The sequence below is a fragment of the Tympanuchus pallidicinctus genome, unplaced genomic scaffold (genome assembly GCF_026119805.1).
Source record: "Tympanuchus pallidicinctus isolate F22 unplaced genomic scaffold, pur_lepc_1.0 scaffold1, whole genome shotgun sequence".
In the NCBI taxonomy this organism is placed as follows: Eukaryota; Metazoa; Chordata; class Aves; order Galliformes; family Phasianidae; genus Tympanuchus; species Tympanuchus pallidicinctus.
The window spans coordinates 22,217,654-22,242,056 of NW_026294618.1; the positions used below are offsets into that span (position 1 = coordinate 22,217,654).

Here is a 24,403-nt window from a genome sequence, read left to right on the forward strand (position 1 = left end):
AACAGAAAATTATAAAACAGGAACTCTCATGTGGATATTTTTGTTGATATTTAATAGACTATTTTAGCCCACAAGCACATGCCCTTTGTTAAATTTGGGTAAGTGGTATTTATAATATACTTCAGAAAGCAAGTCTTAATTCTGCTGCTCCGCCTGCATAATCTAAAGATTTTCTAGTTCTGAAAATTGAAATTATTGACTTCGTTTTTTTCTGTTTTTGCCCCCAGTAATCAGGAGAATATCTTTCTGATTTATTTAACATTTTCTATACTCACCACATACAGAACTCATCCCTGCGACTCAGCCATTTTGATCCCTTGCTTATCAGCCAGATATTTGTCAATGATCTGTGAATCTCTGGAAATCAAACTCTTTTCCTTGGCTATCCTTTGTACCTAAGGAGAGCTTGATTTTTCAAAAACTTGATATAGAAAAACTCTTTTTTAAAAAGTGCATGAAAAGAGAAAAACAAACAAAAACGTGGAGATGTAGAGTACCTTTCTCCCACAGCTTACTGAGCTTCTGTAGCCTGCACCAGCCGCCTTCAGCTGTGCATCACCAATGACATCTAATTTGCTTTCCCAGATGGTTTGGCCTATGGATCAAGATCCACACCAAAACATGGGTCTAACTTAGCACTAACTTAGCTTCCATGACCACAAATTTTTCTTGCACACACCTCCCAGATCTTTGTTTCTTTAGGGTTTTGAACAGAAAAAAAGATGTGGAAAAGATGTGAAACTTGCATTAGCTAATGCAATTCACGGCTTCTCATAGGCTCTTCTCCTTCCTGCCAGAGAAAACTGGCACTTGCCCCAACAGCAGCATTGCTGTGAAAAGAACACAGACAAGGAAAGGACAGTCCCCATCATCAAATCCCAGATGTCTGCCATCTATCTCAGGACCATGTCACATAATCCATTTATAAAAGTATCAACATCCGTCTTAAAACTACCAGGAATTGTTGCTTTTCCATTACCCAGAGACAAGCTTCCATTATCTAATAGGAACACCTAGTATTAATCCGTAAGTTTATAGACTTGAATTTTGCATGATTACATTTAATTCCACTGCCACTTCCTCATTTATCCAGTTAACTGTAGGCAGTTTGCCTTTATAGAACTGTATCAGGAAGGGTATAGTTTAATAAGCTGATCTGCTACACAAGAACTGCATTACTGTTCTGTTAATAAACAGAAACTACTCTTCTACACTGGGAAAGTTACAGTGACCTTTCCTATTACTTCAGGCAGGAAACTATGCCTGCTATCTCTGCTAAATCAGTGTGCCCGGGTCTTCTGCTAGAAGGGATGAGCAAAGTACAATTGCAATAATGCATTACCACATGGTTATGAAAAGAAGCATTGAGGTAATTTTCACAAATGTAATTGTGCAGCCAAGAAAAATTCTGCTACGCTAACCAACATGGTTATAACCTAATATATCAACTCAAGAGCCTGAATGGTTAGAGATATTTGGAAAAATAGACAAAAACATAAGTAAGGCTGATTTTCTGAAGCTTTTCCTCAGCCATGCTTCAAGAAACTCTGCCTGTGGTTTAACTGTTAGCTATATTAAAAATAAACAAGACAAGTAATTCAGTTAAAAAGAAACGATATTTTAATTTCTCTTTAAGTAAGTCTGTGGTTATCATACTGATTTCATTGTGCCCACAGGTGAACCTAGCAAAGGGAACCAGTACAGTGACACACCACTGTGAATGGCCATACCATTACAGCTTCCTCTGCCCTCATCCAGCTGCTCAGCTTTGCACCACTAGGAAATAATCTACTTTTGTGGCAAAGTCATTACAGAAAGCATTTAACAGCATCAGCCTCAAGACAAATCTTTGAGGAACTCTGCTTTCACGTTAGTTCTCTTTTCTCTTTCGAGTTTCTCATCTTGCCTGAAGCTTTAACACTAATTTTCAGGTTCACCACATTTAATAATTTTTGATCTGGCACTGCATTGGGTCCTTTATAGAACCTGATGGCTCTATTGCATTTTATCAGTGATCTTACGAAAGAAAGACAACACGTTTGTCTGGCATGAACTACTGTCACCAAATGCATTTTGAATTTGAACCTTTTTTACAAACTTTCCAGAATCACAGAATGGCTGAGGTGGGAAGGGACCTTTGGAGGTTTTCTGCTCCAACCACCCTTCGGCTTTAGCAGCTAATTGCCCATTTAGCCTCTTAAATCCTTTTTTCCACCAAAAATAGATTTTAAAGCCCTGTGAAGTCAGACTGACAGACTATCCAAAATTCTTTTCCTAAATATAGTACCATGTATTGATATAATTGAGACCTTGCAAGCTGTGGATTCAGTGTTATCTGTTTTCTTCATGCACGCAGCACATTCTGCCTACCCTCAGCAGACTATGAAAGCACTCTTGATAGAAGAGCAGTAATTAAAAAGTCAATAAATTCCTCTGTCAGGCATTTCAAATAGATTAATAAGAAATGAATAAATTCTGTATTACTCAAAGTAGAATTGGATGACTTCACTTAGTTGCATTTACTCTGGAATATATTACCAATCGCTGCTGTACCAATGCTGCAGTTCCCTGAAGGTCTCTGGGGAGCAAGGCCATAATTTCTGCAGTTTGCAGCATTGATTCCCAGCTAAGTTTCTGAATTCTCTTTTCCAACAGATAATTCAAATGATTGTGTCTCAGAAGAGGAGTTAGGCAGATGTCAAAAAGTGTAGAGCTGTGGCATATCATGTCCTCAGTTTTACAGACCACAGTACATGTTGAAGATTATCCTTCCCTATTACACTGCAGCCACTCTTGAGAGAACAACACTGCTTTATCTTTTCTTCTCTCTTCTCACATACTGTTTCTTTCAGAATGTCTTCTCAGACATTATGCCACTGGTCCAGTGGTGTTAACACATGATTCATCACTTTGCTTCTCCCTTTCTGGCTGCTCATTAATTGTTTTGCTCTGGACAGGGGAAGATTTCAAGCCTGGACATTCAGAACTTGTTGACAAAATGGGGATAGTGAAGAAAAAAGCAATTAACATGTGAAGGATTTAGAAAATGTGGTCTATAAATAGAATATTGAAGAAATTATATTTGTTTGCTCCACAGTAAGGAAGACTGCAGAGAGTTCAGGGCAGATGTCTGGTAACAGCCCTCATAAAAGATGTAGAAGACTAACTGGGTATGTTTGAGATTTTCTTAATGTACTGCATCTGAAATAGATCTGTCAGTTTTGCACTTCTATGCTTTAGTCTGAAGACAGTCATTACCATTGCCATCTGACAGACATGTTGGGCCTGGGGATTTCAGTATTATAGCCTTCGAGCACTGAAATGGTTATTTTCATGTATATATCTGAATAATTTTATTTTTCTTGAGTACTTCCCTGAAGGATACGGAGCTAAAGGTGGTCTATAACAAAAGCAGGGGCAATTCTCCTCCCTGTTACATCTATGCAGTCACAAATTATGCATGAGCATACACAGAGTTATGACTTTGCCTGAGTGTACCTTTCCTGGATCTTTTGTTGTAGGTCTCCAAAGAATGAAGATGAACAGAGATTACATTTGCTGATGTTAGGTGTATTATTAAAATATTACTTATATTATCTTTTTTCTTCACTGTTGCAATGTCAGACAAGGACATCACCTTCCCTCTACTGGGAAAGAGAAGACAGAGTGAAGTTCAGCCACCTACTTCCATGTCTGCTCTTGCACTAGGGTCCCATCATTAGACAAATTGTTTGAGAAATACATCAAGTGTTTCGGAACTGGAAACTGTGATTGTGCTAGGCAGCGCGAAGACTAACTCACTGCTATGTCTGTCTTCCTTCTACATGGTTTATTGCTTCCTAAGCAGATCGTTATACCTCTTGTCTTCTGCAGCACACCAGCATTAAAGCAAGACAGTCCTGCTCTAAAAAGCTGAACAGAGAAGAGCAGCTTTGTTCTGCAGAAGACTGTGATATTTCAGAATGTGGTTTCTTTCTGTCTGGAACAAACCTCTCTTTAGAAAAAGGGCATGACTCTGCAGCTCCTAAGATCTGCATGAGGCGGACTGCCCTAGAATCATCAGCCACGAGAGTGCCCACCCAGCAGGCTGCCCCATAGGTGAGGACACAGAGATCCCCAGCCATCAAGGGAAGAATGCTTTTGGACACCCTGAGAGCCACGGCTTGCAGCACTTCCCAGGTCTCTGCCAAGGAACCAGGTCAGCAAACTGTCAGGAAGCTGGGTACAGTTCTCATTAAAACACTAAGTTTTGATGACTCAGCAAATGCTCAATTAAAAACATGTCAGAAATTTTCCAATCAGCTATACTTGTAATCTAAACAAATAAAAGGTATGGGGAGGAAATAATGTCCTTACTTTACAGTAGAGGGACTGAGGCACAAAGATATACCAGGTGCTATAGAAAGTCCACACTTGGGAGGCAAACTTAGATTCCATGCAGTCCCTTAACTGCAAGGGTATCCTTCCTCTAAACTTAATTAATTTGCCATTACAGTGACCATGTGATATAAATATTACTTTCATTTTATAAATGGAAACCAAAATAACTTGCACAACAGCAAATAGGAAGCCTGTATCTGAGCCAGGACCACGTTTCTAATGCTGCTAAGCTTCAGTAGCAAGCCTACCTCTTTCTTCCATGGACAACATAAGCAGACAAGATACGGTCAGTCCTGGTGGATGACCTTACTTACATAATCATGCTAACTGTACCAGTAGTGTATATTCCTATGACAAAACTATTCTGCACTGTGATTATAGTGAAACTATATTGCCTATACAAAAAAAAGTTGTTTTATTATGAAAAAAGCCCTTGTGTATAGTTGTGGGTAGGACGGAACTAAAAGTTGAACTAGAAGGAGGTAACCAGTGCTTCCCTAAAATCTCATACATATAATTCACCCGGCTTTTCTGGCCCTGCTAAGCACCAGGTACAGTGCATAAGCTCTTTTCCCAAATTGTTTATTATCCCAAGACTTTTAGACACCTGTAAGCAAAGACTAACTTTGTCCTTCAACTGGGTTTCCACTCTGAGCACAAGCACAAGCCTATCTGCAGACCCTGTAACATCACCTGATATTATAGTCAGTGCATGTTTTACTAATGTTCTTTGATTTCAAACGTTTGGCCCTTTCTTTTCTCTTTTATCTTTGCTTATCTAAAACTTAGGGTTGAAGTTTCCTGAAGTGAGTTCTAGGAAATGCAGTTAGCAAAAATATGTTATTCTGCTGGTATTAGAATCCTGGTAGCCTTTTTCTCTTCTACCACTTCTGTTCTTTAAACAGGAATTTGAAAAGTGATAATGTAGCAGGAAGTATTTGTGCAGTGAATGCAAATTCTGTTACTATTGTGGAAATCTGCTCAAATTTGGCTAAACTGGAGGCAGGCAAACAGGCTGAGCCATGGTACTTACTTTCTGCTGTTCTCCCAGTGTTCTCCATGTCCACCTGAGCACTCAAAGAAAAAGGCCACTCAAGTAAGGTTCAAAGAGTGGAAGATTGACCAAAAGAATAGGAAAAGACATAACTAGATCTGTTGGTTGAGGATGAAACTGTATTGAGAACTGTTAGAGAAGGGCTGTTCTGTGACCAAGAAGGCAGGAAGTAAAAATTAGAAATGCTTGAACAAGACTTTGGCATAGAGAGGAGGGGATAACAGGATTAGGCTCCCAAGGGAAATTAAGAGCTAACTAGAATTCACTAGGAAAAAAAGAGACTGACATTGTGTAAGAAATGTGACTGGGATGCACAAGAGTCATGGGAGTAGAAGTAGCTAGGTTTGCCTGGGAAGGAAATTGGAAAGCAGCATGTAGAAAGAGAGCAGCACTGAGAACAAAGGATGCAGTTTGGAAGTGAGACTGAGTCTGAAGGGCGAAGGCTGGAAGCATGGTAAGGATTCCTCCTCTATGAAAGGACAAAATTGGAGGCTGATGAAAGGTGCTATGGATCCAAATGATGTGGAAAAGATTGTGTTCATAAAACATTCCTTTGCAAACTCTCTTAAGAATCTGGAGAATCACCGTTTCTCAGGGTCATCAAATATGTTTTAGAATCATTGGCAAAGTGTGTTTCTCCTCTTTTACTAGTTTGGTTTAATTACAGATAAATCCTATGATAGTGAACAAAATATCTCACATGCATTTTCAGTATATATTTTTTGTGAAAGAAGAACAACTTGCAAAAAGTGAAACCTTAGAGGTAAGCAAATGCCATGACTAAAGCTGGCTATTCCTTCATGATAGAGAATAGAGTACATATGGAACAAAGCTCAGTGAAATGAAATATGGAAAATAGTCTAGAGGGAATATTATAGAAATGACAAAAAATCATGAGTGGCACAGATAAGAGAGCTGAAAGGGATCTTCCATCTTTTTCAATACAAGCTCTAAGGTAAATAAAATGTAACTACAATGAACAAATTTAAAAACAAAGGTGATTTTACTGTTTGGTCCAGGATATTTTGCAGGCTAAAAGGCTATACGAACAAAGAGAAGAATGGACAGGTATGTGTAAGATAAATCTGCAGGTGATTACTGATGTGTATGTAGAAGTGAAACCTGAAATACAAATGGGATGGACAAGGAGAAGGCTGGAAGAGCATGGGAGAGGTTTACCCTCTCCTTATTCCATCTGCATGTATATGCAGTTCTTATTCAATTGTAGGTGGGAAAAGTATAGCCAAGAAGAGGTTTTACAGGAGGCAGAGAAGGACTGAAACCTGCCTCAATTAATGTACATCTCAAGCCAAGTTTCCCTTTCAGTAGTAAAGGTATGATGCAGAAGAATGTGTAAATCACACTTTGAATGCAACCATACCCACTGCCATCCAGGGGCATAAGACAGCAAATCTTGCTGTAGGACATACAGTTAGCTAAAGACATGTTTGCTCTCCTGGGCTCCTCATAATTTTCTGGTGGTAAGGGACATAGTCTCTGAGCAGCTCATGGGAGTGAGGAATGGAACAAACAGAACACAGGCATGTAGATGTGTTTCTGTTGTACAGCCTCCTTGTGTTCTCCCTGAGGGGCAGCCCAGGAGTCACATGGTGCAGGAGACCAGCAAGGTAATGTTACAGCAGTAATGAAAGATGATCATTACTATTACCTTGCATTACTAATACCCTCCTCAGTGATGGGAGGTACAAGTTTGATAGCCTCAACAAACTGAATCCATGTCTAAACTAGTTGTATACCCATGCAAGTTGATAAAATAGGTGATATTGGCTTCTTTCTTGGCCACACTTAGAAAAGCAAGAGTATTACCAAGAGAGATATCTTTGGGTTGTGGAGCTCAAGCTGACAGACATATGTCTGAAATTCAGAATGAGATCCTGAGAGGCAGTTGTTGAGACACAGTGCTGTCCTCAGCCTTTTCTTTATTTTTATCTGACTTTATACAAATACATATTGAACCCACTCATTTTAATCAACTTCCTGCTCAGACTGCTGATTGCTGTGGATTTCATTTTTAATTCGTATTTAGTTCCCTGCATGACATGCACTTCATAGAAAACCTAAGTATGTCTTGGATTCCAGGAACTGAATTAAGATGTTTAAAACTTTATTTTGATCAAAGGCCTACTTTGGCCATAATATCTGTCTCATTTCTCAATATAAATAGAAGTAAAACCAACAGATCATCTCACAGGATATTGTGGAAGATAATACCATCTACATAGGATAAATTATAAACCTCAAGGCAGTTTGATGTGTATCTAATGCTATCTGGCTTTGCTCAGTCTAATTGATAATTAGAATGAGTGGGTGACAGAATTGTGAAACACCATCATGGGATTAGCAGCATGAGAAAATCCCTTAGCATTCTGAGTCAGTACTTAGAGGCACAGTTTATGGCTCCTTCTCAAGGCACAGTTTCAGGCATTTTTTACTATAAAATGAAATTCTGATGTTTTTCCAGAGTTTTGTGAGTTTTGACAGTTTAGAGGCAGCAACCACTGGCAGAAGATCCTATTGTTAGTTCACACAAAACTAAATTCACAGCGAACAGGTTCAGATCCTTGGGTATGGCAGATGCATACCTGTTTCCAAAATTGCAGTCTTGTTTACTCATATTTCAATATTGTGGTAGAGAAGAAAATGAAATACCTTAACAGAAAAGGAGCCCTATTATGCTGAAAGCAAAATGCCTAGGAATTAAGTCACCTGGTAGATTGTCATCACAGTTAAGGAAGGTGTAATTAGGGCCTATGCTTTCAGAGGAGTAAAAATTGAAAACTGGAGAGAGGGTCAGAGTATTTTTCAGATTTTGTTCCCATAGTCCAGAATGTTCAATAGACCAATATTCAAATTCCCATGGCTCAATTCAGAATGATCTAGGATAAAAAGTGCCTATGAATTAAGAGAAGCAAGGAAGAAGGCAGCATTTCACATCTAATTATTGTGGCATATCAGTTTCTTGAACTGAAAAGTTAGGGTTTCATTCAGTTATAGACATTTCAACACCATATTATGGTATCATATTGATATAACTATACTAGGAAATGAAAAGAAGTGCTAAGCCTTAGTGCAAGGGACTGTATATCTTCCATGTGACTAAAAAGTTAAACAGTGCCCTTTACCTACACAGTTGATAATATAGACTTAAAAATGAAACTGTTAAAATAACCTCTTAAAAATAACGAATGACTAAAAGCAGAAATAAATTGTGCATGTGCTTGTGCATGTCTGCTTGGTGTGGGATGATGGCAGATTAAGAAAACGAAGAAGTGTCACATGAAAAAATAAATAAAAAGAAAAAAAAAGAAAAAAAAAGAAAGAGGAGGCATGATATAAACATGCAGAATGCAAAATGCAGCGAAGAAAAATCAGGCAGTCTTATCTGCTCACTGGTAATACAGAAGAAACAACACGGAAGGAACCAAGGGGCAACCACTCTAAACCTGGTAAAGAATGTGTCTTTTAATATATAATGAATTCAATGGGTATTGATGCTCAGTTGTATCACTGGAATAAGTCAGACTCAAGATAAGAATACAGAATAGCCATGTATATAAATACATATAAGAGGGCCTCTAGAATCCTAAATTGAAAGAATATTATTAAGGTTGCAAAGTAATGCACTTAACTATATCAGCAAATGACAGATTAAAACTGCTTGTTTGAGTTCTGTGGAATCTGGTACCACGTTCCCACTAGACTTCTAATGCATTCAGTGCACAGAATGTGCATTATTGCTTGCTGAGCTTGGTATTTTATCTCCCATTTTGATCAATGCGTGCCTTCAGTTCTTATCTTATCTTACATGATAGTCAAACCATCCCCCAGTGACAGAATTGTTCATTTCTGCAGATTTTTGTTAATAATATCCAAGTTTTTCAGAAGTACGAGTGAACTTATCTCCACAGTAGTTCTATAAGGAAATATATGATTGTACATATACAGAATCAGATGTCACAAGTTTATTCCTTCATACAAATGCTTTTATTCCTTTCACAGTCTCTTCACTATAACACACATTTTCAGTCTGTTCACTTGACACTTCAATCTCATCTCACAAGCTCACACTGCCTTTAAGTTCAGCCAGCTGAATGTCTCCACATTTTCTCAATCCTCTGCCATTTCCCAATTCCAGCTCACATTCTATTTAACAGACTGCTGATCTACATTTTCTACTTTTAACTGCAGTGTAATTAGCCAAGCACACCTAGCTGCCCTGAAACCTAGCCTCTCTGAAGTCTCCTTTGTGAAGCAGCATGTCTGGATCCTCCCAAGCCTGTCCCACCACTCCACTTGCACAAGAGTGCTTCTTCATGTATACCTCATTGCATCTTCCTGGCCTTAGCTTTACCTGCTCTGTACTTATTTGGACTACTCTCTCCATCCTACATTGTCATGAATTGCTTTCTCTTCCATGCGGCCATGCTGTAGGCAGCAAAAAACAGGCTCCTTACACAATTTTCCATCTAGCCAGTCTAGAATTGCCTGGACTATAGCTGATAAGTGCCTGTCAAAAGAGGCCATGGTGGGCAAAGTGCCTCTCCTGGTAGTCCTGAGCCAGGGTGGTGCGTTCACTCACTCAGTGGGGACAGAAATGTGAACACTGATGGGGACTGGCAGAACGTCTGTCATCACCTCCTTCTGGAGCAGGGGAAAAAAGTGCTTTGTTAGAAGTACAAAAACTATGGAGCATGGAAAATGTGAGATCTCACTGCAGAGAACTTTCAATAAAAAACATCACAAGGTAAACAGCAGCTAAGGACAACAGCGGCCCACCCGAGTTACAGTCTGGCAAAGGGAACAGAATCTTTACACAAGGCATCGAGCACACACTTCTTTTATTTAAAATGATATCTTTGCAAGCTTCAGGGGAGGGTTTTTTTACAAAACAAGGAATAAGTACTTCTCTATGTACTCAGATTTCATACTAAACTTCCTCTTAGAGACGACACAGCAGCTTTCTACAGGACCTATCGCATTTTTGCATTTCAGAGCTGCTGCTACAGGGTTACCGTGTGGCCCGAGCTGCAACGTGAGGGCAGAGGAGATGCATAAGGGCTGTCGGTGTGCTCGGAGCTGGTGGAAGCGACACATCTCCTGTTCTTAGTGCTGCACCAGCAGAAAACGGGAGGGTGAAAAAACCAAGTTGGCTTCAATTACACCACGCCGCGTTTAAATGTGCGCTCCTTGCAGGTGACGGAGGGTCTCGCTGCACCACCGGACACGCCTCCAGCACGGCTCCCGCCGCAACCACTTCAGAGATCCACGGTCGGGGCTGCCTGACGCCCTCAGTACCCGCTCAAAACCGCCCCGCGCCCGCCCGGCCCGGAAGTTCCCCGCAGGCGGCGAGGGAACGCCTTCCTGCCGGCGCGGCTCCTCCCCCGGCCGGGCAATATGGTGGCGGAGGCGGCGTTCGGGGAGCCGTGAGCCGGTGCCCGCTCCGCGCCTCCCTGCTGGGGGCGGCCGCTACTGCTGCTTTCCCCCTCCGCCCACCGGCTTTGCTCTGCCCTGCCCAGCGCGTTGGCGATGGGGCCGGCGGGCCCGGCGGGCCGTGTCTGAGCGTGCTGCCCATGTGGGTGTCCCGGTGAGGCCGGGAGCGAGCGGGAAGATGCTGCTGTCGTTGGTGCTGCACACATACTCCATGCGTTACTTCCTGCCCGCCGCCGTCATGATGGGCACGGCGCCCACCTACGTGCTGGCCTGGGGCGCCTGGCGCCTGCTCTCCGCCGTCCTCCCCGCCCGCTTCTACCGCGAGGTGGACGACCGTCTGTACACCATCTACCAGAGCATGGTGCTCTTCTTCTTCGAGAACTACGCGGGCGTGCAGGTGAGCCGGTGGCGCGGCGCGGGGCTTCCCCACGGCGGCCGGTGGGGAGCGGCGGGAGACAGCGCTGAGCCCGCCCCGTTCCCCGGGCGTCCCGGGCTGCCCCCGCCTCCAGAGTTGCGCCCGGCGTGGGGAGGAAGCGGGCTGCTGCTGTGTGCAGGTGCGGGCTTCGGCCCTTCCCTGCCCACGTTTAACGCTCGGAGGGCAGAGGCTCTGGGTGCGCCAGGAAGAGTCGTGCCCGTGTCCCGCCTCTCCCCGAGCGATGCTTTTCGCCGAGTCTCGGTGATGTGTTCGTTTTGCAGGTTGGAAGCTGAAGGAACGTGACACCAGTCATGCGCCGTCAGTGCTCGGCTGGCAGCCTTGTTGCACGCTTGAACCATGCGGCCTGCTTTGCGCATCCACGGTGCTACGTTGGTAGTGGATAAAAATGTAACCGACTGCAATTGCACTTCGTCCATCTACATTACATTACTACACCTTCCCACTTCTGGCATAGTTTACCTGCTGTCGGGTTTAGGCCTTTGTTTTTGGCTCAGCCATGGGCTGTGGTTATTCAGTACCTCAGAAAGCAGAGCAAGAAGGTTCAGGTTTAGAAGGCAGAGCTGGCAGTCTGTCCTGCCTTACCAGAGAGTTTGGGTGCAAGTAATAATGCTGCGCTTCACCATTTTCTCATCACATGTTAAATGGTTGTAAGAACTATATATTTGTTTGAAATTTGTAAAGCAAATAAAGAGATTTCTAATTCAGCATTCAAAGAACGGTTTTAAGCAAATGATGGGTGTTTCCTGAGCCTCAGTCTGGCTGAGTATATTGAAATCTATATTAGTGTCAGCTTCTTGGAAGTCAAGAATAACAAGCATTTCCATGTTGATTGGCAAGTTACAGAGCTAGTGTAAATAGGTCCCTGATATTTGCAGCTTAATTATTCATCTCCTGTTTTATTATATGTTTATTTCAAAATCAGGCTCAGCCTCTGCTAATTTCTGCTCCTGAGCTGCAGCTGTAGGCCTGTTTAATAACAGCTCTCATGGAAACCCACAAAGGCAGCTGGAGAGAGAGCACAAAATGGCACACTTTGACATCAGATTGAATGGAAAGAGTACAAAAGGAAATGAAGTCTTCTCTTAGCCTTCATTAGTTACTGATTGACTCAGCTTGTAGCTCGTGACACCTCACTCTTTCATCTTGTCCAAATCAGTTAACTTGTGATTAAAAAAAAAAAAAAAAAAAACACACAACAGTAATTCACAGGTGAAGTACTTGGTGTTTTATCTCCCTTATTTTCTATCTTTATTGCAGGCATTTTGATGTGTAGTAATGCACATCAGTAATTAGCTGCTGAAAGTCACAGTGCAGTAGTCTAATTCAACCTCTTGAAAGATGAGGGAGCAGAAAATGAAGATATAAACTGTAACAGGAAAATTATTCAGGTTTTCTACGAAGAATGTGCACACAGTAGCAGCCACTTAGAACTTCTGATAAAAGATGCCTGCCATGTTAAAGTATAGAAAGGACATTGACAGCCAAAATAGACAAAAAGGCCTCCATTGTCTGCCTGTCTTTGGTTACAGGAATAAAACTTGGTTCATGAAGAAGAAAGGGGGGGTCTAGTACAGGTGATCAGTTAGAGCAGTGTGAAAGTAGAGGTGCTTTGTCAGTGAATGGCGGATGATCTTGGGAAAGATAAAATGGTACAGGCAGTGCTGAAAACAGAGCAGGGCCCACAAAACCAGCTCAGCATAGGTCATCCGTTAAGATAGTAACCGAGACTCAGAGCTAAATAAAAACATGAAAAGCACGATATGTTTACGGAGAGGTAGGAGGGAGAATCCTTAAGAGTTGTTTCATTTAATTGGGAGTATCGCCCATTTGCTTAAGGAAGAGAAAGAGAGTGTCCTTCCAGACTTGCTCATGCAAAAGCTGAACTTGTTTAACTTGAAACTCACAGTGGAAAGTTAAGTGTGTGCCTGAGTATTTGAGGTTGGGAGCTCTTTAGCTCAAGAGCTGCTTTAAGGCATTTAATTGGATGCAGAAGTGTAGCATCATTAAATGCAATCTCCCCTTCAGAACATAAGAATGTTAGTTTATGTACCTTCGTAAAAACCGCTGTAATGTGTTACCAGGATTAAGACATCATAGTCTTAATAGAAAGCTTAGCATTCTTTGGCTTGTTATGTTTAGTCCATTTGTAATTTTTCAGTGCTGTAGCACTCCAAGGCTGTTATGAATATTTAAGATGTCTTGTCTTCAAATATTTGCAACTTATTTAGCAATTAAGTGCTAATAGGCCAAAAGTTGGTTTGAATCTTGAACATGGATTACTTTTATACTGAATGAAATAGCTGCATATCTTGATCTATTTTTTTTTAATCTTATTTATTAGGGAACAAAGTTTTTGTGCACCAACAGCTTTTAGCCCATAAAGTCTTTCCCTCACAACCGTATGCACGAGGACTTTGTTCTTCTTTTGTTCTCCTTGACTTGGGTGTTTTTAGCTAAGTTTATTAAACCAGAAATTCCAGTTGGTGTTAGGAAGACTTCTTATCTTCATAGCAAACACTTCAGTTGTGAAATGTAGCTAGATAAGATGATGCTTTGAACTGCAGGACAGGAAGCCTTGAAGGAGTAACAATTTCCCTTTCTCTTAAGTATTTGACCTGAGATCTAAAATAAATACAGAGCTATAATTGTGGACTAGTACTGAGTATTTACATTGTAAAGAATGGCACATGAAATAAGTAAAAGTTGTGAGGTCTGTGTTTTTGTTTGTATTTTTTTAATTTTCTTATACTATAAATACTTTCCTATCTTAAATTTTTAGTCAGCTCTGCTAATTTGTTTCCACCAAAAGGATTTGTTTTTCAAAACCTAAGTAGAACTTGAGCTAAGAGGGAGTTGGTATAGGTTTTCCAGTAATATTAGAATTCTGTAAGTGCATTAATGAAAACAATCATATTGCAAGGACATCATGCAAGATTTGGCTTTAGAGAGTTGAAGAACCAGTATTTAGAGTACAAAAAAAAAAAAAAAAAAAGCCAGGACCTGCCAGTCCTATAAATTAGATAAACTGGACAAAAAAATGTTATGACTATAAAGTGAGAAATCCTACTCTGTTCTGTAGATTTGTTGGTGCAATTGCAGCTTGGCATATATCCATGAATTTTATTAAGGATATATAAATATATAAAATTCATCTACGTGTGGCACTGTGACAGTACTCTTCAAACAGTCTCCAGGATTATAAAGTCATAGCAAAGCAAAACTGTAAAGATGGTCTATTGAAAAGTGGAGCAAGGAGCAGCTATGTTGAATCTCACCTGTCCTGCTGGAAGCTGCAGAAGGTGCTACTATACACTTTTCTGGGAAGGATATATATGAAATGCCTGAACTCGGTGTGAAGTGAGTAGAAGTTAGAGTTAGAGTGAAGAGTGTTGATTTGATCAGCAATGTGGCAAAGCAGTCATTGATGCAAACAGGTGCAGTTCCTGTGCTTTGGAGAACTTGCATTTGCTTGTGGTAGCTGTAGGTTTGGCCCCAAGTTTCCAAGTCATCCTGTAGCATGTGAACAGTGTGATTGACTGCTTTTGTCTTCGCTGCTTTAGGGGAGTTCAGATTCCTGCATTCAGACAGCACAGACAATAAACAATCACATCTTAGCATGGAATTTGGAAACTGAAATAACTGAGAATATGCCTTTGGTTAGGATGTTTGAAGGGCTGAAAGGACGAGTAATTCAGCATGATGAATGGTGTCATCTCCCTACCACTCTTTGCATCTTATCCCAGTTGTTGTCAGGGTGATGAAATTAATGCCTATTGTGTTTGTGCGCATGTTTCAGGTCAGCTGAGGACTAAATGTTCTTCAGTTTTTTTTGTTGTAATTGTGTTTGATATTTTGTATGGAGTGACGGTGAAGAAATAATAAAGAAATCATCACTTGGTCCTGCTTCCTAAAGGATCATTTTCCATCTGAAAGATTTGACAATTGAACAAAATCCATGACTGAATTAACGTGCGTGGATTTTGTTCAGTGCTTGTGTCAGCTCTCTTGCCCTACCCCCATTTCCTTGTGAACAGGAATTTTTGGAAGTGGTGCTTTTGTTAAAGGCGTCATGAAATTCTGTTTTTCCTTGTCAGCACAGGACTCTGGAAGGGCTGTTGGAATCAAATGCAACCTCAGTGTTGTTTTGCAGAGCTGTGATGTTTCTAACAATGATTTAAAAAAAAAAACAAACGTGAGATCCCAGGTAAGCAACAAAACACACTTCCTAGGTTCATATTGAAGCTTGTACTGCCATGTGTCAACAAGATTGGAAACTACTTAGGATTTGAGCCATACTAAAACTTTGCAAAGACACTGTACTACTGAACTGTTGACTGTGCTATCCCGCAAAGTAGAGCCTGGGCTCTGTGCTTGGCTTCCTGAGAGGTCTGTGAGGAGAGCTCAGTGCAAAAGGTGAGGATAGAGATGCTCGCTATTACAGCCTTCTGTTTAGAAGTGGGAGTTAGGAGGCCTGTGTTGGTCTTTATTCCCAGGGCAGCATCTTTGCTGGTGAGACAGCTTTGTTGAAGAGGGAAAAAATTCCTTTTCTAATTGCTTTCTGTCCAGAGATGTGACAGGGGCTGAGTGCCCTCAGGATGAACACCTGGGCAAATGCTTCAGCCAGAAAGTTAGAAGGAAATGCTGCTTCTCATCCTTCCATGATTGTGTTTGCAAAGAAGGTGCCTGTAGCTGCGCTTCATCGTTCTTTAGCCTTATTCTGTAGATGTGTGTGTGAGGTCTGAGCTCTCTCCCCTGGAGCTGGCCTGACAGCTTGGAGGATGGGGGAGTGAGTAGTGAGAGGTGCTGGAGCTGGGAGGCACATTGCTGCAGGTAAGGCAAGCCCCAAGAGCAGGAGGAGCAGCTTGGGGGGACTTGCATCTTCTCTTTTAGTCCTGCTCTGTGCTTGGCTTATGGGCAACAGCAGCTCTTGTAGGTGATGCAGGCACGATGTGAAGCTGTTAGCTCTTGGGGGAGGCGTGTTGAGGGGTAAGGGTAATTGTAAGCTATCGTTTGTCTAAGGGAAGAAGTAATGAAATAAATCCAGGGAATGTGATGAACGCTTGGGGATTGGTGCTGTGCTAAGAGAGAAACTGATAATGTAATCAATCATTTTTGTGTGGTAAACTTCAGAAAGAAGCCCTGCTCTTTGCAATGAAATTTTCTTGCTGTGGTGCTGGCTCTGTGAAGACAGCTTGCTCCGGCTCATCTCATTAGAGATTTCAGACAGCAGCTCTCACCAGGTGTGCATGTCTTTTATAGTATTACAACAAAGTCCTGTGTGCTGTAGTAGAAGAAATTAAATGATACCTGTTAAGCCTAAGGGATTCTGCCTTCACACTGAAATGGATATCTAATTTTAGACTCTTACATTCAGCTGTGGTGTGAGGCAACAAAAATAGATACATGAGGTATGTAAGCTTTGCGCTCGTTCTTTTTTAGATTTCAATGAAGATATATTTGCATATATCTTAATTCTTGTTCTGACTGCCTTGGCTACTGCCGTGAAGGTGAAAATCCATCGTGACACCGGTTCTTTTGGACATCATCTGGGATTGTCATATGCTGCAGCTTCTGGCACAGGGACAATATGGAGAGAATGTAATGTGGGGATATAGCATGGTCATTGCAGCTTCTGCTCTCCATCCCACCCTCTGATATTTGAATAGCAGTTTTTGTTTACTCTTTCATTAGCTGCTTTAGAAACAAGTTGTCAGTTACCTGCACCAAAACTACTGCTGTCTGGGTTCGTAATTCAGAAGTTTTATGTGGAGGTTTGCCTGACATTTATTTTCTAACTGACAAATCACAACTAAACCTGAATTTTATGTCAGCCTTACCTAATACTGTCCTTGATTTAAAACTAATATCATAAAATCATAAAATCATAATAGTTTGGAAGGGACCTTTAAGACCATCTAGTTCCAATCTCCTGCTATAGGCAGGGACAACTCCCATAGACCAGGTTGCTCACAGCTTCATCCAGCTTGGCCTTGAGTGCTTCTAGGGAGGGGGCATCCACGTCTTCTCTGGGCAACTTATTCCAGTGTCTCACTTCCCTCACACTACAGAATTTTGTACTGATATCTAATCTAAATCTATCCTCTTCCAGTTGAAAGCTGCTTCCCCTCATTCTGCTGTGTATATTTACATTTTAAAAACAGCGATGTATACCTCAGAAAATCCTAAAAATAATAATAATTAAAAAATCAGTTTGTCAGGTATGAAGAGGAGTCAAAGGATAGGGGTTAAAAGCACTTACAAAGTTCAGATTCCAAGTATTTAGCCACTGAGTTTTACAACCTTGTAGTTTGACTTCTAAATTTTCTGTGAAGATATTCAAATTAAAATGTGTTTAGCCTTACAGTGTATTCAATTCTTAATGTAAGTTGTGCAAGTCTTGCCTGATTTGTTACCTCTGCAAGTACAATTGTTATTTATCACATTAAAAAAAGAAAAAGCATTTTTGAACTTATACATATAACTCACACATTTTTCTCTTTTTGTGGTTAACGATGTTTTGGTGGTCCATGGAGTTCTTGATGTACATTTTTCTTTGTTCCATGTTCTTTCCTTCTTCTTGCATAACATATCCAGATATTTTACATAAGGGTGATTGTTAATTGAGAAGTTTTTCTCCTGCTGCTGTACCATCAGACTCTTGCAAAGAGAAGGTTCTATTCCTAGTTAAATGTTTGACTCCAGTTATGGCAATCTATTTACCTCAGGCTTACAGAGCGTCTCTTTTTTTTCCCCTCAGTTTTAGTTATATTAGATAAAGTAGGCTCAGATGTCAAAGATTTTGATGTTACAGTTATGAGGAAGCATAACTACTCTGGGGAAATGTGTTCTTTAATCTTTGTTCTGTCAGTTTGAATTTATGCTCTGAAGAGATTTGGGATGAAAAACGGAAATTATTTTCTTCTTTTCTTCATTTCATATCTGTCACTTGCTACTTGTCATCCGCCCTGTTGCTGTTAGCTCCTCAGTGTGAGACTAGAAAACTGTACGCTGCATGCTAGTTTGATGTCTTTCTTTTTTTGCTTCAGTTGTGAAACTTCCTATGATTTTGTTGAGCTCCTGTATTTAAGCAGGTACCTAAACGTGAAGAAAAACAGTCTGACTTCCAACTGTATTGTGGTAGTTAGAGTCTGGTTTTCCTCTTGAGTTTGAAGACTTGGTCCCATTTTCTGAAGCTACTTGGCAATCTGGAGGGCATGCACGTTCCTCTTGCATAAGCAAACATGATGCACAGTGCTGAGCGAGGTACAGGTGAACTTGCTCATTTCTGCGCTGTGGTGGTGCAGGAAGGTACAACAGGGATGCTAACTTCAGGTTTTCTTGAAGCTGACTCAAGTTTGCTGTATTTGAGTCTGGAGCCAAATTAGAGCCAGCTCAGATGCCTTCCTGTATGGTATCTTCTGCTCTGTAATGGTGGATTTGCCTCTTCTTAGAAGCCCATTGTGCTTAAATTCTAAATAAGTACTGAAAAAAATGTATGGAAGGGGTTATTCCAGTGAAAGTGATTTCTTCATCTTCCCCTTCCCTGTGCGTGCAGACTTGCTGATAATGTTGTACCAGTTCAGTCTGTACTTGGTGTGCTCACTTGTACAAATCTTACAGGTAAGGATTTAATGAACTCTTCCTTGGAGTCCTTCACTGTTAAAAGCCATTTTGGAACTCATTATTAAGAGCTCTAACTGGAGGAACACTGAATAACATCACAACACAAGGTTTCTTGCTTCTTGCTGGTGTGAGATGCCGAAGGATTAAGTTTTCAGAATATGCGCTGTAATTTTTTAATTGTGGGGGCGAAGACATTACGTATTTTCTACTACAGAAGAGTAGCAACATGAACAATAGTTACATTGAATGTGGGTCATTTTTTCCTTTCTTTTAAGGAAATGACAAAAATCTGAGGAAAAAATCTTCAGAGATGCCTAAGGATTGTATGGGAATGTCATTCTCTTATAATGAAACACATGAAACTTCTTTCCACTCTTGTGCTGGAAGGCATGTGCAGGCTTTGCATCATACTGAGGTGCCAGATGTTAAAAAAAAAACCCTTCTGTGAAAATCTCAGTTTATAAATAATCTCTTTTCACATCACGTATGTTATATGTATCTGAAATATGTGCAGTATTTGTTTAAAGAAACAAGAGCGCTTTCAAATGGTATTGAATGTATGCTGGAATGGCTGGGAACCTCGAAAACAGTTTGAGCTCTTTTTTTTTCTATTTAAAAAAATAAGAAGGAAGAAATGATGGTGCTCTCTTCAGCTTAATGAGTTTATGAGCACAGGCTGTACCAATGCACTGTAGCAGTTCAGTTCTTTCTACGTACACTTCTTTGAAAAGCTGCATTTAGCAGTGTGTTTTCAGAAAAGAGAATCCCCCGTCCTCAGATGAACCTTTTGAAAGCACTGAGCGCTGTGTTAGGGCAGGATGGGACTTAAGATCTGCATCTGTTTTCAGTGGCCTATATCCTGGCAATTCAAAGCTGGCAGGCTCAGTAGTGTGGTGTTGTGAATCCCATTCTGCAGCACTGAGCTACACCAGAAGCCAAGAGCTTCCATTTCTGGGTTATGTTCCATATCTGAATCTATGTAGCTGAGAATCGTTGTTTAACTAAATACAAACTGAAATTGCCCCGACATATTTTGTGTTGTGACAACTTGTTCCCTCCGAAATTAGTGTTTTGATCAGATTGGAAATAAATCTGTGAATAAAATTGTCGTGTTCTGTTGTAAATCACTGTACGAGGATTTGAGAAGGGCTATAAAAACAGGCAGGTAATGCTTCTCTAGAGGTCTTTAATGTCTTGGTCTTCCGTGTAGCATCTGTAAAAGATCCAGGCAAGCAGGAAAACTAATAAAACTAGTCCAGTTAAATGAATGATAGTGCTCATCTATAATAAATGCCTCTTTCATCTTGCAGAACAGTGGGGTTTTTTTCCTGTGTTGGAATGAGTGTGTTAGTTATTGCCATTGCATGATTTACTATGGTGCAGTGGTGGCAGTGAAACTACCAACTACTGACTGACTACAGTGAAAGTTAAGTAACTTACTCTATAACCAACTAGAAAATTAGAGGACTTACTTCTTATAACCTAATTATTTGAAAGTCTTTTTTTCTGTCCGAATACGAAGTAGTAGAATGCACACGATTATGAAGTTTTACTTCTTGATTACTAATTTATTAAAAATATTAAATGTTTTCATGGTTTGAATCTTGCAATCATCAAGATTGGAAAAGAGGTCATCTAGTCCAGCTGTCCACCTACCACCAATATTTCCCCGCCTGGTTTGGTGCTGAGCCTGAACAGTTGACCTTGGACTTGTGCAATTTTATGTTAAGATAGTCTCTTTGACTAAAGAGCTTATGAGGTGTAGCAATAATATAATTCCTGAAAAACTGTATGTGATCTAAAAGGATTTTTAAGAAAAATATTATTTAAAAGTAATTTTGCAGTATTATGAGGCTGTAAAATGCTAGAACCATCCTGTTTGCTGCTTGGGGGAAGTTTTATATCTTTCTGGTATAGAAAAGTGAGATGTGGATTTGTTAAATGAAAATAAAAGTGCTTACCTGTCTCCTGTGAAGAAAGATAACCATTTTTAAGTACTTGCAGTAAAGCATCTGGAAACTTGTGAAATCTGTGGCATCAAGCAGGGGCCCCTAGTTGTGTCCTGCCTTGAGCCTGCTCCTTGTCAGGCAGGACAAATAGATTCTGTGCTCTGAGATACTTTGTTGAGAAGCTCAGAACAACTGGTTGTGTCACCAGACAGCATTTTAGGAGAACTGGGAATTTAAACAACTTCCCACGTGATACCTGTAGTATTGGAATTCACGTACTTTTACAGTAGCTTTCTTACCGCAGCAGCAATGCTGCAGAAGTCAGCTTGCCCAGGGTTGTGCATTGACTTCAGAGCCATATCTAGCGGTTCCTTAGGAGGTTTGTTGATGCAAACTCCTCCCTTTCACCACAAAATTATTTCCAGTCTCTTTGCCAAAAAGATGCAAAATGCATCCTAGGATACCAATTATTTTAATAAGCACTCCAGTTGTAGCAGTGCACAGCTAACAAAGAAGCTCTTGTTCTGAAGAGCTTGCAGTCCAAGTTATAAAAGTAGTCTGGCAGAAACAGGGAAGTGGAGAGAAGTGCATGTTTTAAGGAGAGCAAAACTGGATGCATAAAGTGTATATGATTGTTTTAAATGAAGTGTTGGATTTATTTCTGCAGTCTTCTGTTTCTCTTGTCTTCCTCCAGGAAAGGGAAAGAATGTTTCGTTACTGTATCTCTGCTTTTATTCATCTCTCCAGTTGCTGTTGCCTTTGCACTTGAAGCTAACTTTTCTCCTGTTCTGAACACTCCACCTTTTTTGCTGCCATGTGCTCCAGTGCACATCCCTTCTGTTACTGAAAAAATAGTGAAGAAGTGAGCATTATTCCACAGTTCATGCCTGGTTTCTATGAACAGGGAGAAAGGGAGGGTGGAGGGGAGCTGATGGGACATCACAGGAGATGGCTTGTGCTTTTACCACCAACAGCCAGCTGTGTTGCCTTTCTGCCACTGAAGCAGAGGTGCCAGGTCTGTGTGTAGGTCAGCTCCTGAGCTGCTCGCGTGACTGACCACATCCAGTTATCGTATTAAGGTAATCTCTCTGCTAGGGGTTTCTTGTGGTCACCAGTTGGCCTGCATGCAGGACTTTTGATAGTGTGATCACTTTTCTCTCTTGAATTAGTTTGCCATGGCCCAGTTGAGCCAGTGTAGCAGCTAGGATGTGATTAAATGATTATTTAATTTGCTTTAATGTGTGCAGGCTTCCTAAGCAAGAAATAGAAACCTTATTCAGAGGTGTCTGCCTTGCTGCTGTGAAGCCTTTTGCAAATTACAGTGTGTTTAAGTATGGCTTCCATATAGGGCTGCTTTGCAGAGCTCTGCGAGCTACCACACTTCTACAGCCTTGGCAGAATAAGTTGCACTGGAAGAAGCAGAAGCTTCCATGGATGCAGAAGATGGGTTACCAGATCACCCAGGAGCCCCAATTTGCATGCCTGGATTGGTCTATCACTGAGTTAGTAAGTTTCCTCTGTGGGAGAACTTGTGGCTTTCTCTGCCTTGACACCTCCAAGGTATGCTTTGTGCCTGCTGAGCTTGTGGACAGTAGGGTCCTGGCCCTTCTACAGAAGGGAATCCATTAACATCCACTTGCCTTTATCTGAGCCCAGTCTGCATTGAGTTTGATGGCACTGCTATATAAATGAATGAGAAAGACTTACACCAACAGTAATCATAGACTACAAATCTGCATTTTAACTATTTTCCCTCAAATCTCTGTTCAATTTGGCTTGCTGTGTTGCTCTTCTTTTCAACTTTTTTTCTCTGCTGGACTTCATTGTGATTTTTTTCCTGCTTTTTTTTTTTTTTTCCCTGCTTTTTTTTTTCCTGCTTTTTTTTTTTTTTTTTAATGAAACAAGAAAGCGCCTATTCAAATGAATGGGTGCCTCTCTTGCCTCATTGTGACAGACAGCACATTTACCTTCTCAGTCTTTCAAGCTGATACGTCTGTGAAATGTGTATGTATTTATACTGTTGGCATTTGGAGATCTTGCATAAAATATTTGAAATGCAATGTGTTAGCTTCTCCTGAAACTGGAAGCTGCCTCCCAGCTACATCCTGTGCCTTCTGCCTGATGCTGGCCAGACAGTGTCTGCAAATGTTCCTACTTCCTGCACTTCTTGGAAGACCACTATTATGAACTCTTGAGGTTGCTTCAAAAGGGACATGTGCATAACCTGGCACTGTGAACACTTGTTTTTCCATTTGATAAAGTTCTCAAATGCTTGCCTTCACTGTGTTCCCCAGATACCTTCTGCACTAGCAGTCTGAAAAGGAATTGGCTACTATTGCACGGTCTGTGGCAGCAGGGAATTCTATGGAGACGTTGCTGCAAGGAGTAGCACAAAGTCCGCTTTTTTTTGTAGACCATGAAGAAGAATATTGTGTTGCATCCTTCAGCTATAATTTTTCTAGGTACTCTGATTTATTTGGATTCACAGAAATTGAAGGCTTGCTCAGAAGGGACTTTTCCCCTGCATGTCCCCAAGCAGATGAATTTTGTGGGCATCATCTGAGAGGGAGAAGGACAACTGTTGTGCAGGATGCAAGACTCTTCATGATTTATTATGGAAACGTTGAGAAAAGCAGCAGCTTCTTAGAAGGAATGTTGTATGGCTGCCTGCAGAGCGGGAGTGTCCTGTGAGAGCTGAAGAAACCTTGAAGCAATAAGGCTGGATGGTGCCACTCCTATCTGGTTGTAATATATATCATGTAGTTTGTAGCCCTCATTTCCTGACCATGAACATCAAATCTGTGAATAGCTGTTTGCTGGCTTTTAGTGAACTGCGGAAACCTTTTCTTGAGATTGCTGAACTGAGTGATGGAGCGGTTAAAGCTATTGCGTTCTCCTAGGCTGAGCCAGTAGGGCAGGCACAATAGATTTTTCAGATTTTCTCACTCTTTCCTTCACTCGGAAGTAAAATATCCTTTCTTGTCTTTCATGAGGACTAATTATAAATAGAGCTTTTCAGTTCTGTAGTCATATGGCTGTATGTTTTGTCGCAGTTACAAAGTGTTGGTTCATTACATGCAAACATATTTTGGCTAACTGTTACGGTAGGCTGTATGTTGTACACAGAAATCTACTCACAGTAACAATGAGAGGGTGTCCCTCTGGGATTAAAAAGTGAACTGCATCCAATCCTATTGAATTAAAAAGTAATACAGATTAACTGTTATATTTGGCAGACACAATCCATTATATTTCTTTTTACTTATGCAGTAGTCACAAGTGAGTGCTTTGAATTGTGGTTCTGATTACAGTGGAATTTGACATTGTACACTAAAAGTAGAAAATTTTAGAAGTTAAGATAATAAATTATGCATTTCAAATCCTGTTTTGTTTTGTTTTCTTCTGTGGAATAGGTCTTAGAGCATCAAGGGCAGATTTTGTTTTCCTCTTGTTCATATTTTCTTACCTTTTATAAAGCACAGATAGCATTCAGGACCTTTGGTTGTAGTG

The 24,403-nt window shown here is 40.8% G+C and overlaps 2 protein-coding genes across 2 annotated transcripts in view; both read left to right on the top strand.

Annotated features, from left to right (window-relative positions):
• The window catches only part of TMEM14A (transmembrane protein 14A), a 199,077-nt gene that overhangs the window by 90,449 nt on the left and 84,225 nt on the right, over positions 1-24,403 (top strand). The window lies entirely within an intron of this gene.
• Positions 10,830-24,403, top strand: part of AGPAT5 (1-acylglycerol-3-phosphate O-acyltransferase 5) — a 56,330-nt gene continuing 42,756 nt past the window's right edge. The window contains exon 1 of the mRNA XM_052697637.1: positions 10,830-11,282. Coding sequence (XP_052553597.1) covers positions 11,064-11,282 — 219 coding nt within the window. The 5' untranslated portion in view covers positions 10,830-11,063. The remainder of the gene's footprint in view (positions 11,283-24,403) is intronic.